This window comes from Ictalurus furcatus, chromosome 21 (genome assembly GCF_023375685.1).
Source record: "Ictalurus furcatus strain D&B chromosome 21, Billie_1.0, whole genome shotgun sequence".
NCBI classification, from domain to species: domain Eukaryota; kingdom Metazoa; phylum Chordata; class Actinopteri; order Siluriformes; family Ictaluridae; genus Ictalurus; species Ictalurus furcatus.
In genome coordinates, this window is record NC_071275.1 from 15,958,365 (window position 1) to 15,975,526 (window position 17,162).

At 40.0% G+C, this 17,162-nt stretch overlaps 1 protein-coding gene across 3 annotated transcripts in view; it reads left to right on the top strand.

Annotated features, from left to right (window-relative positions):
* The window catches only part of cdh4 (cadherin 4, type 1, R-cadherin (retinal)), a 455,069-nt gene that overhangs the window by 326,754 nt on the left and 111,153 nt on the right, over positions 1-17,162 (top strand). For 2 of the 3 annotated variants that reach the window (XM_053652418.1, XM_053652419.1), the window contains one exon: positions 8,302-8,325. The exons of the other annotated variant lie outside the window; for it this stretch is intronic. In XM_053652418.1, coding sequence (XP_053508393.1) covers positions 8,302-8,325 — 24 coding nt within the window. The remainder of the gene's footprint in view (positions 1-8,301; positions 8,326-17,162) is intronic. 3 annotated transcript variants of the gene reach the window in all.

Sequence of the window (17,162 nt, forward strand, 5' to 3'; positions counted from 1 at the left end):
GTACAGTGGAACAACACTTCATTTCTTTTATGATTTGGATTTAATAAATTACATGTTGTTTTTTTAGTAAGAAGTTCTCGCATGCATGATTGTGATTACTGACATCAGCTAACTATCGTAACTAATTACGTTTTCTGGTCATTCTACAACATTAACTGTAACTATAACAGATAAAAAAAAATCAAAAGTATGAGGTTCTGCATTGATAAAAAAAAATAAAAATTAGTTAGCGTTGGAAAATTGCTGTGGTCGTCAGAGGAATAAACCACTTCAGAACATGCAGTTTTTGGAAAATCATCAACTTTGTGGTGGGAAGAGAAACTTGGCTTTATACTGTGCCACACCGCACCATGATTATTCTCCTAAAAACAGCGTGTTGTAGTAAAGAAGCCAAATGAGAAGGACAGAAGTAGGAATGATGACAGAAGCTGCCGTGATGGACAGTAACATGGGATTGTGAAGAAAATCCAGCCACAGAAAGCAAGGAAGAGCAGCAGTGATGGACAGAATATCTCCTCCTTACAGACACAGATAAACATTGCAGTCTGTTACTCACGGGCCAAAATGTCTGCCACGAGCTACAGAATATAAACTGCAGTGGGATTGTGTGTCTCTCTCTCTCTCTCTCTCTCTCTCTCTCTCTCTCTCTCTCTCTCTCTCATATGGCAGAAGTGATTGAACAACCCCCCTCTTTCGTCCTAGTGGTCGGTCTTGTTGATGGGTAGCGAGGGATGATCCAATGATGCGTGAGGAAAGAGGATGCTGTCGCTTTTGCTCAGTCTAACTGTGTTGTCTGTCATTTGTCTGATAATCCCTCTCCCCTCTCCATCAGTGACCCTTGTCTTGTGTGTGTACATGTGGAATTAGAGCTGGACAGATTTACGAGAGTGTGTTTATAGATGGAAGGATAGGACACACTCTTTCTCTGAATAATGCTTCATTTTTCTCCTATCTGTCCTCCAATCCATCTATTTCAGTGCTCGGGTTATTGTTTTGGCTTTCTGCGTATTCCTGGTTTCGATTCATGTCTGTAGATTGTGTGTGTAAATGTGGGTTCTTGTCTGCACATATCATGTCAACTGGTTGTGTGTGTGTGTGTGTGTTCACTAAAAAGCAGCAGACTGCCCAAAGTTGCTTTTTTTTCATAGAAATGATTGTAAAAAATCAACTATTCTACTCAGTCAGCACTCTAAGGGAGAAAAAAAAAGAATAATTCTTAGAAGAACATCCTTTTTTAAAATTGCTTTCAGTCCCCAGGAGCTCCGTTGTTGCTTTTGACCATGGCTACAGTTAAAATATAATTACGTTATATACAATCAGCATTATAAAAGAAAAAGAAAAGAGGAGGGGAAAAAGATTTAAAATTGTGGATCATTAGGAAATTTTCCAGCAATTGGACCCCTGCACATCCATTCTCCCCACACGGTAAGGATGCTGATGGAGAGAAAGAATACCGATTCAGAATTGCATAGTTTAGTGTAATTTGAGCCGACAAGCTGTTCGGACTGCTTTTAAGAGGGCGGTGGGGGAGGTTGAACGCAACTTGAAACGTCTAGCGTCTAATAAGTTTCACAAGTCGTCATAGGATTGAACTTTTGAGCATTAGTGGGGGAACCCACGTTAGTGTTGTGATGGATCACTGAGGATTTTGGAGATGAAAACACTCAGATTACAAATGTTCTGTGAAATATCCGCCAACAACAATTACAGAAGAAACAGCATATCGTTAATTCATCATCACAGCAAGCAGGAGCTTCCATCTTGGCTTGCTCGGTCAAATTGAAGTTAGTGGCTGTAAGATGCTTTATGCTTTTTAGTCATAAAGAACAGATGTGTATCTCTAAACATATCACTGCCAGTAATGACGATGATTCTGGTCATCATTTTCGTTTCCATTCTGCTCACCAAGCTTTGCTCAGTGCAGCTTTGCTCATTAATTACTGAAGAACTTGTGTCCCAGTGGCCACAATTAAAAATTTTACACAGTAAGATCAAAATAGTTGCATATTTTATTTGAGACATTTTAACAAAGGACGCATGTTGTGTCTTTCTTAGACTTGCAGAAATTTGTGCTTACTTAGGATAATAATAATAATATATATTTTTTAAAAAAAAACCCACAACAGCCATATGGTCAAACATCCTTATTATCCTAATGTAGAGCTGCTGCTGAAATTCAGCGTGTGTGGTCAGCGATATGGTAGTGTCGAGCTGGGCGATTTTGTGCTGTGTGAGTTTGTAAAATTGCACAGAAGTAAGAATATTTTGAACGTGGAAGCATATGAACCATCTTACTATTAGTGTTTATTTTAAATCACCAATTAGAAATTGCAATTTGGTACAGAGTGATCTGTTAGAGAAGAAACTAAACTAGTATTGTCATTGATTTTAGTTGCAGTCAGGGAGAACATGCAATGTATTGAAGGGAACACCTCAGTGTCCATATTTCAGTAGTGTCCAAGTGACCGAGAATGTCAGACCTAGTTTTTAAAGCTTTAAAAAGGTCAGTTTTGACACCGGGTTATTTGTAAAGCATTCGTATGTCATTTGCTTTCAACAAAGATGTCGATGTTGCTGAGTTGTTGTAGGAAATGCAGCATGTTAACTATATACAGTCATGTAGAAAAATGAAGTACACCCCATGGAAATTGTTGGCTTTTTTGACATATTTGGACAAGTGCCTGTTAATAAAGTATATAGGTAATAAAGTATACAGGCACTGTATAAACAGTGCCTGTTAATAAAGGTGATGCACGCTATTAAATTACACATAAAATTGACATTTTGTAGTAATTTGCCAATTTAAATTAACCAAAAAAAAAAGTAAGTGCACCCCTACATTTATCAAATCCATATAATTAGAATCAGGTGTTGAAGATTGGGTGCCAGTGATTAGAACCTGATTAGAGAGTGCAGGTGGAACCCGTCTTATTTACACCCCTCTCATATCTAGTGTCTGGTGTTCTCTTTGTTATTGAGGTGTGTGGTGTCGTCGTGCCAAGATCTAAAGAGTTCTGTAAGGCCTTCAGAAAAAAATTCTGGAAGCCTGTGAGTCTGGCAAGGGATTTAAAAGATCTCTAAATTATTTGAATTACATAAATACACTGTAAGGACATCATCTACAAATGGAGCCGATTTCAAACGACTGCCCATTTCAGCCCAAAAAGAATTCTCCAAGAACCCCACAATTTCCTCACAGGATCTGCTAGTAAGGCTTGAAACTGTTGGTGTCAAAGTGCATGTTTCTATAATCAGAAAGAGATTGCACAAATTTGACCTGCATGGGAGGCAGGAATGGGGTGTTATGGAATGGCCTAGTGAAAGCCTTAGTTTGAATCCCATTGAAATGTTGTGGGAGGGTTTTAAACGGGCAGAACATGCAAGCAAACCCTCAAACATCTTGCAACTGAAAGATTATTACATGGAAGAGTGGACAAAAATTCCAACAAGCCTGCTGGACAATTATACAAAACGCCTACAAGAAGTTACTTCTGCTAAAGGGGGCAGAGGCCAAGGGTGTACTTACTTTTTCCACAAAAGAATAGCAAATCTATTGATCTTTCTGCTGAATAAATGATTGAAAAATCTAGTTTTCCTTGTGGTTTTGTTATCAAGTATATCGACTTTATCAAGAGGTGCTGTTTCAAACATTTGCTTGTCCAAATATGTCAAAAAAAGCCAACAATTTCCATGGGGTGTACTTATTTTTTCACATGACTGTATACAGTTGTAGATGTTTTGTTAGAAAAGAAAAATGCTAGAAAAAGCAAAATTCTGATGTAGCTAAAGACACACATAGGTGAAGGGTTGGTTTGGTCCTGATGTGTTATAAATCTCTTTTTATTTTATTTTATTACCTCACACCTCTGGGGTTGGGGGTTTGAATCCTGCCTCCGCCCTGTGTGCACCGAGTATGCATGTTCTCCCCGTGCTTCGGGAGTTTCCTTCAGGTACTCCGGTTTCCTCCCCTAGTCCAAAGACACGCGTTGTTGGTTGATTGGCATTTCCAAATTGTCCACAGTGTGTGAATGTGTGTGATGTGCCCTGGGATGGGTTGCCACCACTGTCCCTCGCCTTGTGCCCCAAGTTCCCTGGGATAAGCTTCAAGGCTCCCCCTATGTGGGATAAGCGGTATGGAAAATAGATGGATGGATGGATGGAAAATCAGTTGTAGCAAAACGCCAAAACAGACATAAATTGGGTTTTGATCAATATTATACAATATTATTAGACTTATTTTACCAAATCAATTATTACATTTTTATTTAGGCTACTTTCTAGCGTTGTCTTGGTGCAAGTTTAACAAACATCCGTATGCCTAAGGATGTCTAAAGCCATGGGGCAGTGGTGGTTTGACGGTTAAGGCTCTGTGTTCCTGATCGGAAGGTCGCGGGTTCAAGCCCCAGCACTGCCAACCTGCCACTGTTGGGCCCTTAACCCTCTCTGCTCCAGGGGCGCTGTATCATGGCTGACCCCAGCATCCTAACATGTGAAGAAAAGAATTTCACTGTGCTGTAATGTATAGGTGACAAATAAAGACTCGTTATCATTATCATGCTAGCTACACTACATGACCAGAAGTTTATGAACACCTCACCGTCACACCCATATGTATTTTTGATCAGTCGAGTGAAGAGACTGATGTGGATGATGCTGATAACCAAAGACCTAATTTACGCTGTAAATGAAAACGAAGGGGACATCTTTCAGTGGAATTGGACGGAGATCTTTAATTATAGCATTCAGATTTGATCCGTTTTTAGATTTCAAATGCTGAATTTTGAATACTAGGACTTGACTTCCGATTGAGATACATGCAGAACATGGAGAACCCTGTTTCAGTTCAGGAAAGCCTTCAGTATATATCGTAGAAAATGTGACCATAAGAAAAGTTTTCCCAGCATTAAAATAAAAATATTCAGCAATATATAATAAGACAAGATATCCCCAAATGTAAATAGAGTAAATGTGATTTAAATTTTCAGTTTTGTCTTTGTGCACGACTGTAAATCCAAACCAGAAACCATCTGCCACATTTGTACGAATATTAATGAGAGTCAAATGCATCTCAGAACGAAAAGAACCTTTGAGAGACGCTAAAAGCATGAACTTTGCGTCTTATCCTAACCTTCTGTAACCTGAGTTCTTGGAAATGTACAGTCAAGAGACAATCCTCAAACTGAACATGGACAGTGTAAGGTCCCTCAGTGGTGCTTATTCCTGTCAGTGATAACTTTTAACTAGAATTATTTCATTTTGCTCGGATGGATGTGGATGGCTGTCTCGCTCTCGTGAAAGTCCATCTGGGAAAATCACAGACTCAGTGGTGAATTCTGGGCTTGATGGAGATCATTTGGACTCCGCTGCGGTTTGGCTCAGCTGTGGGGAAATTGAATTACCTTTACAATCTGTCGGCGCACTGTAGTGTGTGTATGTGAAACAGCAGAGACTGTCCCTGCCTATTCCCACAGTTTGGAGTGTGCGTATGTACAAAAATTGCTATGATTGTACTTCTTCCTTGCCCTTGCCTGCAGTGTGAAATCCTTTCCTGTACGCTTTGCAGTGCTGAATGCTTGGGTGGAACTGTATGAAACTTAAAATATTAGCTCAGTCACACACGGTTACAGGTCTCTGACAACAGTCAGCAATAGCGAAGAACAGTCCAGGGGGAGAAAAACACACACACACACACACACACACACACACACACACACACACACACACACACACACACACACACACACCAAGAGTTCTCTTCATGTTCTGCTGATTATAGGCTGATTTTAAAAACAGATATCAGAAGAAAGTGAGGAGAATCTCAGAGGATTATTACAGCCGTGACAGGAGATGAAGTAGAACATAGTTTAGAAGTAGCATGATAGTGTGAGGCCAAGGTTAAAGGTCAAGAGTTGATCATAGTGGATTTTTTTTTTTTTTAAATCAACATAAATCAAGGTTTCCATTTCATTTCTGATCAAGCACCAGCCAAATATCCCCTGCAGAATGTGGCTAATAACTAGATTACTATATGCTATATGTTTCGTGCTAGGAATCAAAAACACAAAAGCAATTTTTCAGGCATGAATTAAGAATTAAGAATCAGTACGGTTGATTTCACATCCGTCCCCTTCTTGTCCGTCTCTTTATGGAAGGCTTTGTGAACGCTCAGCACATAATAAAGCAAATAACATGCCTGTTGTTGTTTTCACCTGCGTTAGTAATAATTATCCAAAACAAAGGCTGGATATGAAAGAATAAAGCATGTCATTTTTTTTCCTTCATAACCAACACGACTAATTAGCCTGTAACGACACAAGGCTTTCCTTCAGAGAGTGAAACATTCAACATTCTCCGTTCCTACCGCAAACACTATTAATGCAGAATTCCACACAGACAGGGATTATTGTTCCACACCATGCATGCTGTGAATATTCTCGGCGATGTCATTGTGTTTTTATTAGGTTGTGTTTTCGAGAGCTGGAGAGTATTAGAATAGATATGCAGTCGTCTGTAGATTGATGATATTTCTCACCTGCTCATTATAACGTCATTTTAATTCATTATACGCCATACGATTAAGCCAGTTGTACCATCTGTACAGGATTAAGATCAAACGTTTCGCATCGGATTTCATCAGAAACATTACTGAACAGCTGAAATGCATCACAGTAGCCATGTTGGATTATACCACAGCAGTGTTGGATGCTCAAATCTGATTGGTCAGAAGGTGTTACATGATTACATGAGGAATAACATGAGAGATCGTATATTTCTGCTAGGTCTGGAGAGACTTATTCCACTTATACCACAGCGACTTGTCAATGATTACAGTGAAGAATTTATGAATGAATGGCACGTCACACATTTTAACGCTTTATAGTTAAGATTTAATGTTGAGGAATGCTTAAGAGACAAGGTAGTTCCTGTTTATCACTTATAGTGTAACTGTAAGTGATCTCCATTTCCTCTCTCTCTCTCTCTCTCTCTCTCTCTCTCTCTCTCTCTCTCTCTCTCTCATGCACTCTTGAAAATTGCACCGTGTCATTTTACTGAGAAACCAGAACGTGTAAGCTCCTCTGTCGTGAAGATATTCCCATGCTGAGAAACTTTGAAACAGTGCTTTGTAACAGTCAAAGTCTATTAAAAAGAAATGGAATAACATCAGGGATTATACATTTTTCTTTGTTAAACAACAGTTTTACTTTATTGTTAGTTTTACATTATGTGAAATGTCCGGCATACAAAGTCCGTGAGTATGAGCTGATATAGAAACAATACCGTATTAGAACGAGCGCACTAATTCATTCATTAGTAATTAATCGTTAATGACGGAACCTTTGGATGAAGAGTGTGGCTATATGACGACGTCAAGGCATGGAGGATGGCGAGAGGCAGCTTGAGGTTCCTGACAGACTGTATTTTCAAGCAGAGAACATACAGTACAGTGTGTGTGCCTCAAATCAGCTCACGTTGGGAAAAATTGGTCTGATTTCTCTCGCCTTGCCTAAAAGCAGAGACGAAAAAAAAGGGCCTTCACAAAACAAGGAATGCAGAGTGAAGAATTGTAGCTAACAACACACACACGCACACGCACACACACACACGCACACACACACACACACACACACACACACACAAAGTGAGCAGCAGTTTGTCTTCCTGTGCTGTGTCTTCTCAAAATAATCACCATAAATTCAAAGTGATGGCTTGGAACATTTTGAAAAGGGGAGAAACATCTGTATGGCTCTCGTTGTGAGGTTCTGGGTTTTAGTGAAAAGGGGAGAAACATCTGTATGGCTCTCTTTGTGAGGTTCTGGGTTTTATTGAAAAGGGGAGAAACATCTGTATGGCTGTCGTTGTCAGGTTCTGGGTTTTAGTGAAAAGGGGAGAAACATCTGTATGGCTCTCATTGTGACGTTCTGGGTTTTAGTGAAAAGGGGAGATGTGGATCTTCATGTGTGTACAGCTCAGATACACATGGAATGTAATTCAGTAACGGACTGAACCATTTGGATTTGTTTTCTTATGTTAGATATCATATAAACGATTTTAAACTTAATTAAACTTTGAAAGAGAGTCAGGGATGAAACCGAGCATTTCAGAAAGTGATGTCCGGAGTGGCTTCAGTGTAAATGATACCTTACTGAGAAAACTTGTTGATGTTCGCTTGTGCAGAAACAACTTGCTGTACTGATACTGATACTCACTCACTTACTCTCTCTCTCTCTCTCTCTCTCTCTCTCACTCTCTCTCTCACTCTCTCACTCTCTCTCTCTCTCTCTCTCTCTCTCTCTCTCTCAGGCACCCTGCTGTCGTCTGCTCGAGGTGAGTAATACTACATATTCTGAGTGATTTACACAATTTTAGAACGGAAATGTTTTGTCTTGGAATGCTCGAGACTTTTTTATCCACTACAGTGCTATAATTTTGGGGAATATTTGTGTGCGTATGTGTGTGTGTCTCCTGTGTGTGTGTGTGTCTGTGTGTGTGTGTGAGTGAGAGATTTTGGGGAATATTTGTGTACGTGTGTGTGTGTGTCTCTGTATGTGTGTGTGTGTGTGTGTGTGTGAGTGAGAGATTTTGGGGAATATTTGTGTGCGTGTGTGTGTGTGTCTCTGTATGTGTGTGTGTGTGTGTGTGTGAGTGAGAGATTTTTGGGAATATTTGTGTGTGTGTGAGTGAGAGATTTTGGGGATTATTTGTGTGTGTGTGTGTGTGTGTGTGTGTGTGTGTGTGTGTGTGTGTGTGAGGTGAGAGATTTTGGGGATTATTTGTGTGTGTGTGTGTGTGAGAGTGTGTGTGTGTATGTGTGTGAGCGTGTATGTGTGTGTGTGTGTGCGTGTGTGTGTTTTGGTGCCTGTGTAAATCTATGGAAGTGCATGGGGTTGTGATAATGCATCTGTTAATTTGTTGTAATGAATGTCTGTCTGCTTTGTCCACATTTTCGCACATTGTATATATATGTGTGTGTGTGTGTGTGTCACAATGTGCTTGTTGCACTCGGTGTATTAAGAGAGAAAAGGAGAGAGGACGCGCATGTGCCCGATAGAAAGGTGTGAGTAAAGCAAGCCAACGAGTGTATACGTGAACATGTGTGTACACGTTATTTTTTATGAATAAGAATTTGGCACAAGGCAGTCATTTTTATGTCCTCTGTGAAAAGCAATGTAATTGTAAAAGGGGGCGGAGCTTGAATAGGCATTTATGTGTAAGGGAGCAAAATTGGCTTGACTCTCTCCTCTGTCAATCACAGCGACACTAGCAAACCGTGAGCGTCTGTAAGCTTGTGTATGCGGAAGAGGGCGGATAGCGCTTTCCTCTGAGTGTTCGAAAAGATGTCTGCGGATGTCTGCGGTGGGAATTGACCAAATTGGAGAGAAATTGGGGAACCTGACGGAAACCCCCACAGAGACATGTCAAGCTCCACACAGAGAGTAGCTGATCTCAAAGCGTGATTCTCGTACTTCGTTTCATAAACCCAGCTCATTAAAGGATGATGCACCAACTGCAGATCCACATTTGTGCGGTTTGTTTTGATTCTGCACAGGCAAAATAATTCACTTGTATTAATTAGTACCTGGCCGTAGCAGCCGGATTGTAATGAAGTGTGGTGGCATAAATAGTCGCAAATGTTCACTTGAAGATGATAAAATCTCAGGCAGATTTCAAATCTCACACCTAGCCATGTCGGCTCGTGCGCGTTCGTTACTGATCCGAAGAGTCCGAGAGGGAGGGAAAGTGAGCGAGTGTTTGAGTTAATGAGCGAGAAAGAATGTATGTGAGGAAAAACACATGAACGGGGCAGGAAGTGGAGGGGGGTAAAGAAGGAGTCTGCGAGTATCTTATGGAACAGCAGTGTTTAAAGGGCAATCCTGTCTAATTGTGTCTGCAGGTTTTATCCTGTTTGAAAGCAATGACATTCCCCACTGTTTTTTCAGTCCTTATGCGCAGCGTGCTGAAATGTTACACGTGAAGTAAATTTCCAGCTCAGCACATTCTACCAGCGCAACCGAAATGTTCTAAAATACCGTTTTTTTGTTGTTGTTGTTTTTTTTTAGTAGAGTTGAGAATTATGAATAGAAGTACAATAGGGATCTGCACTAGAAAATATTTCAATTGTATGAACCGATTTAAGAGTAATCTTAAAAACCTGAGCAGTTTAGACATACTGTACAATGACGGTATATTAAATATGTCATTTAAATAATATCTACATTTGTCGGTCATATTATGAATAGGTCCATCTAACACTTCCATCCATCCATCCTCTATACCGCTTAATCCTTTTCAGGGTCGCGGGGAAACCTGGAGCCTATCCTGGAGCATCGGGCACCAATCCATCGCAGGGCACAATCACATACACGTTCACATTCACACATCCATTCATACTCTACGGACACTTTAGACATGCCATGCATGTCTTTGGACTGGCGGAGGAAACCCAGTGGAAACCAGTCCAAACCAGTCCCAGTGGAAACCAGTCCAAACCCAGAGGAAACCCCCACAGCACGGGGAGAACATGCAAACATGCAAACTCCACACACACAGGGCCATGGTGGGAATCGAATCGAACCGAACCCCCGACCCTGGAGGTGTGAGGCGAACGTGCTAACCACTAAGCCACCGTGCGCCCCGTCTAACACTTCTGTACGGAAATCTCTAAGCGGCCATGCTTTTTTCTCTCTTGTTTTCTCGTGATCACGACTTAAATTTTCTGTGTACTCAACATAACATGTCGTTCTGGAGGAGGCAAAAGCTTAGCGCAGTCCCTCAGCATCATGGATGAACAGATGCATTTTTACTTTGGTCAGGGGCTCACTCAAGCAAATCACAAGAAAACAACTTTTATGTCGAGAGCACGAGAAACTTAAGGCAAGATAACAAGAAAACAACTTTTGTTATGTCGAGATCACGAGTAAACAGCTTTTGTTATGTCGAGATCACGAGTAAACAGCTTTTGTTATGTCGAGATCACGAGTAAACAGCTTTTGTTATGTCGAGAGTACGAGAAAACAACTTTTGTTATGTCGAGAAAACGAAGTCGTGATCACGAGAAAACAAGAAAGAAAAAATGGTAATTATGCATTGTGCTTAGGGCTTCCGTACTTGTGTCACTTGTAAGTTTGTATTTTGTGGCCGTGGGGCGAGCGCCACTGTTGTCTCTTGTGGGCGTGTACAATCTGTCCAGTCCAGTGCTGACGGTTCTAACAGTCGTAGCCAAAATGTTTAACTTGCAGCATACAATTTACTACAGTATACAATTTATGTGTCTTGAAAATATATTAAAAATAAAATTCTGTTTTAATAAAGTGAAAAACAGGTGAAAATGACCTTCGTATATGCATTATTAGCAGATTAGCAGCGTGCTCTGTACTGCACTAGCTACATACACATACCAGAGGCACTACCATATCCCTATATATCAGCATATCTTCATTTCTTCTTCTGACTAGTTAAACACATTAAATAACTCGCTCATCAGTATGGAAATTGGTTGTTTGATTTATATGTTACATGCCTGGCTCTGTTTAGCTATTAGCAGCAGAAGCTAATCGTACTGGCATCAAACCCTCTCCAGACGCACCGATGATCTCTGCTACTTCCTTCCGTACTTCCGTTTCTTTAGAATATCTCTATACACATTTAATGAGAGGTCGTATATACGAAGGTAAGATGAAACTGCAGTTATTTTTTTCTTCCATTTTTTTTCTTTTGAGTCAAGCAGTACACGGGAAACGAATTGCAGATTAGATATGTCTATGGTAAATGTGGATGCAGCTGATAAACAGCCAGCTGTGTGTACAGTAAAATACCATTTAAAACTAACGAATGGGGAAGGTGTAATTTGTCTTATTTTGATTTAGTTTGTCTTACTATCCTTGTAAGGGCCTTCCATTGACATAATTATTAATGCAGCTAATTCAGTGCTACATCTACATCTACATCTAACCCGAGTCTTTAGGGTTAGATTTAAGTGGCACATCTTTTAGACCAGGGGTGTCCAATCTTATCCGGAAAGGGCCGGTGTCGGTGCAGGTTTTCATTCCAACCAAGCAGAAGCCACACCTATTGAAAGCCAAGCTCAACTGATTAAACAGGTGGAATCAGGTGTGGCTCCTGCCTGGTTGGAAGGAAAACCTGCACCCACACCGGCCCTTTCCGGATAAGATTGGACACCCCTACTTTAAACAAATAAAGCATAAAACGACATTGTCCAACTGGGAGACGATTCAACATGGTCAATCCACTGTGCCAGGATACACAGACAATGCTTGCTCTCTCGTGCTCATTCTCTCTCTCTCTCTCTCTCTCTCTCTCTCTCTCGCTCGTAGCCCAAAATGCGCACACACTCCTACACACCCCTGCTGTTCTGCTTTGGAATAATACATGTTAATTAACCAAAATGTCTAACACACACTCCCATCCATTTATCCATTCATTTAAAAGCACTTTCCTTTTTCTCTTTAAATTCCCCCGTGTTTTTTTTTCTCCCCTCAGTCTCCTGGAGAATACCTGCTGAGAGATTTGAGACAGAGACACAGATAGGAAGAGGGAAAAAAAAAAGAGAGCGATGACTGTGTTCTTGACCTTGGCATAACATAGACAGTCTTTGTGAATTGTGAAAGGTGAATTGAGGTCCGGCCAGAGCCAAAGTGGATTTAACTGAACGCCATTTCCTTTTCTTTTTGTCCTTATCAACGTGGATGTATTTGTACTGGCCGTCCTTGTACCTGTCATGTCATGCTTCATTTTCAGCTCTAAACTTAGCAGAATTGTGCGTATGATGTAAGCGGCTAATAGCATTTTGCCCTCATCTCTCTCCATGCAGCGCTAACACGATGCTCACACTTAAGCTGTCAAACACCTTAATTATCAAGTAGAAAATCTCTCTCTCTGTCTCTCTTTTTCTCTCTCCTTTTAATTAGCCGTACCTAAGTAAGGGAGAGGTGTAATTGTCGGAAGTGCAATGCTCGGCTTGTTTTAGAGTCCTCATCTCTGTAATCTCCATATTGATTATGTTCTTTTTCTTTTTTTTTTTTTTAGTCAGAGCAAATTATTCAGACCCATCAAGGACTCACACACACACACACACACACACGTACACAAACCTCTTCCACAGAAGCATGAAGCTGCATCAGCGATGGTATAACTTTTTTTCATTTACAGTAAAAGCCACAGGGTTAATGATTGCATGTGATCCTAAATGTGAACATAGAAACGTGTTGGTTTTTTTTTTCAAAACACCGAACAGATTGATTTATTTATAATTGAACATTGAGTCAGAAAAGGCGACTCTGGGTAAACAGCGTTAACGTGCAGACGCCAGATGGTCCACCTTATTCTTGTGTCATTTAGACTTGTCAGCAAATAGAACTTATAAGACGTGATGGGTCAAATCTGGCGCTTTTAAAACTACCATGCGCTACCGGTTTGGTTTCTTTGAGTGAGCTGAGACTCAGAGCGCATCTCATAAGCCATTCTTCTAGCTTTCTCTAGCGAGTATTCAGCACTAGATGCACCCATGAACCAAGAACAGGCTGTTTAATTGACATTGTAGATCAGGGATGCCTTTAAATATAAAAAAATAATAATAATAAATTCCACAGACAGATTTATTTTATATATAAGTAATCCATCTCTTCAAATATTAGTTATTTAATAGTGTGTACACGCTTTTGCCGATTATTTCTCAATATTTTCTTTGTTAGAGTCACAGCGCTTTCTATTCCTGAACTTTCCACCACTATTGATAGACTTTTTATTTTTTTTAAGTTATTTTGGTTTGGATTCAGTCCATCAGTCAAATAAGCTAATAACTATAGAGCTCAATAGTGATTTCCATCACTGTAACCGAATGAAAAATTCCTGGCCATGCTTCATGGACCTCATGTTCAGATCGGCTGTTGTACGTGATCAAGTGCACGACTTTTTACACAGCATGTGAGGATATCTTGTTTCCTTACCTCTAACTGCTTCAAAGTAATCTCTAATAACTGTTAAGAGCATAATGCCATGGACTATTTTCAATCCAATATCTACAGCTTGCTCTGAAAAGCTCATTGTTTTACAGCAGTCAAAGGTTGTCCTGTTAAGAAATGCCATTTTTTCTCTCGTTTATTTAAAATATACTACATAGTGTTAGATGGACCTATTCATAATATGACCGACAAATGTAGATATTATTTAAATGACATATTTAATATACCGTCATTGTACAGTATGTCTAAACTGCTCAGGTTTTTAAGATTACTCTTAAATCGGTTCATACAATTGAAATATATATATATGGCACGGGGAGAACATGCAAACTCCATGCACACAGACTAGGGCCGGGAATGGAACCCCCAACCGTAGAGGGGCGAGGCAAATTTGCTAACCACTAAGCCATCGTGTCCCCCAAACAGCATATCCAGAAGTATTTTATTCCTCTTACACCAACAAATTATTTATTCTTGATGCTTTTCTAGTTGCATTTACTGTTGTGGAACGTCCACGAGAGAAGTTCATTCCTGCTATTACTTACTTTATAGCAGCTATCACCACCCTGGATTTAAAAAAAATAATAAAAATTATTCTCTCCATTGATGTTAATAAAGCAAAAAACTCAGCTTATCATTAAACTAGAAAGCACAAATTCCTCTGTCCTGAAGACTTTCCCTTGCAGAAAATGTTTTGACTGTTACAAAGTGCTGACACTGGAGACTCCTTCCATAAATGTTAAACAAATATCTCCTCATAGGATGTCTCAGCTATTCAGTAAAAAAAAATACCACATTTTAAGAAATCTGAACCTTAATTAATGTGGACCGTTTGCCTTAAAAGTTTATGTAAATGAGCTGTTGCTATAGCAACGATAATGTATTACAACAAGGACATTCCTATAAACCTGTGATTTGTCACCTTCTGACCAGTCAGATTCAAGAATTCAACAGCACTGTGGGAAAAATCTTTTATACATTTTTATCAATGTTTATACCAGTTATCATGAGTATTATTGCATTAAGTACGTTGCTTCCAGCGGTACTTCACCACTTCAGCACCGCGAGGGCAGAGGTGCACTTGCTGTGTGTGAGGATATTTTTATTGCAATGCCACAGGAAGTGAAGGCTGTACAGAGCAGTACAGAGATAACAGGTTAGATTAGAGGATAAAGTTTGTACTCTGTAGAGGGGAAGACCAGAGGAGGCGGATGGAGAGATGACGGCACACTTGGGTTCATGTGTCAGGAGAGCTATATCTGTCCAACTAATTGTGCCACATTCGCTCTCCACTGTCTGCTGAAATGCCTACAATGTCCAAGCCTGGGTGATGACCAAGCAGCCTGTGTCGTGTTCAGATAACCGGATGGAAATGCAGTCAAATGCTGGCAGTAAGAAGAGAGCAGGAAGCTGCCTCTGGGCAATATGGACAGGAATGTGAAGGTGTGTGGATGAAAATGGCCAGAAAAACAAAGAAAAACAAAGATTTATTTCTGCATAAACTCCTAATTTGTTTATATATATATATATATATATATATATATATATATATATATATAGATAGATAGATAGATAGATAGATAGATATATACGCACACACACACAGTCATGTGAAGAAATAAGTACACCCCATGGAAATTGTTGGCTTTTTTTTATATTTGGATAAGCAAACATTTAAACATCTTTGAAACAGCGCCTATTAAGAAAGTTGAACAAATACCATACTTGAACAAAAACCACAAGGATTTTTCAATTATTTATTCAACAGAAATCAATAGATGTGATATTTTTCTGTGGAAAAAGTAAGTACACCCTTGGACATCCGAATCTAGTATTGCCCCCTTTAGCAGAAATAACTTCTTGTAGGCATTTTGTATAACTGTCCACCAGGCTTGTTGGAATTTTTGACCACTCTTCCATGCAATATTCTTTCAGTTGCAAGATGTTTGAGGGTTTTCTTGCACTTGTACTGTACTGCCTGTTTCAAACCCCCTCCAGCAATTCAATAGGATTCAAATCCGGGCTTTGACTAGGCCATTCCGTAACCCTCCATTTCTTTTTTTTGAGCCATTCCGTGGTGGATTTGCTCGTGTGCTTAGGATCATTATCCTGTTGAAAGGTCCACTTTCGGTTCAACTTCAACTTTCAGACAGATGGCCTTCACATTATCTTCAAACACTTGCATGCAAGCTGTCCAGTCCCTGAGGCAGCGAAACCATAACATTTCCACCACCGTGCTTCACAGTTGGTATGAGGTGCTTCTCCTGAAAAGCTGTCTTTGGTCTGCACCAAACATGTCTGCTGTTACTGTGGCCAAACAACTCTATCTTTGATTCGTCTGTCCAGAGCACGTTATTCCAAAAGGCCTGGTCTTTGCCTATATGCTCATTGGCAAACTGTAGTCTTGCAAAGGCTTTTTCATGGCTCACCTCCCATGCAGCTCAAATTTGTGCAATCTCTTTCTGATTGTAGAAGCATGCACTTTGACACCAACAGTTGCAAAACTTACTAGCAGATCCTGTGATGAAATTTCAGGGTTCTTTGAGAATTCTTTTTGTATCAGACAGTCTGCTCTTGGGCTGAATTTGCTGGGACGACCAGTCCTGGACAAATGGGCAGTCGTTTGAAAACTTGTAGATGATTTTCCTTACAGTGGAATGATGTATCATTTTAAATCCCTTGCCCAGAATCCTAGGCATCCACAACCTTTTTTCTGAAGGCCTTACAGACCTCTTTAGATCTTGGCATGATGACACCACACACATCCATAGCAAAGGGAACACAAGACACTAGATATGAGAGAGGAATAAATAAGTCAGGTTTCACCTGCACTCCCTAAAGGGGTTCTAATCACTGGCACCCAATCTTCAACATCTGATTCTAATTATATGGATTTGAATGTGTGATAAATGCAGAGGTGTACTTAATTTTTCCAATTTTTAAATTGTGAATTTTATGTGTCATTTGATAGACTGTAGAGTGTATCACCTTTATTAATAGGCACTGTTTCAAAGAGGATCAAATGTTTACTTGTCCAAATATGTCAAAAAAGCCAATAATTTCCATGGGGTGTACTTATTTTTTCACATGACCTTTACGTTTATGGCATTTGGCACACGTCCTTATCCAGAGCGACTTAAGTGCTTTCAAGTCTCTGTCAATAAATACATCCCGATACTGGTT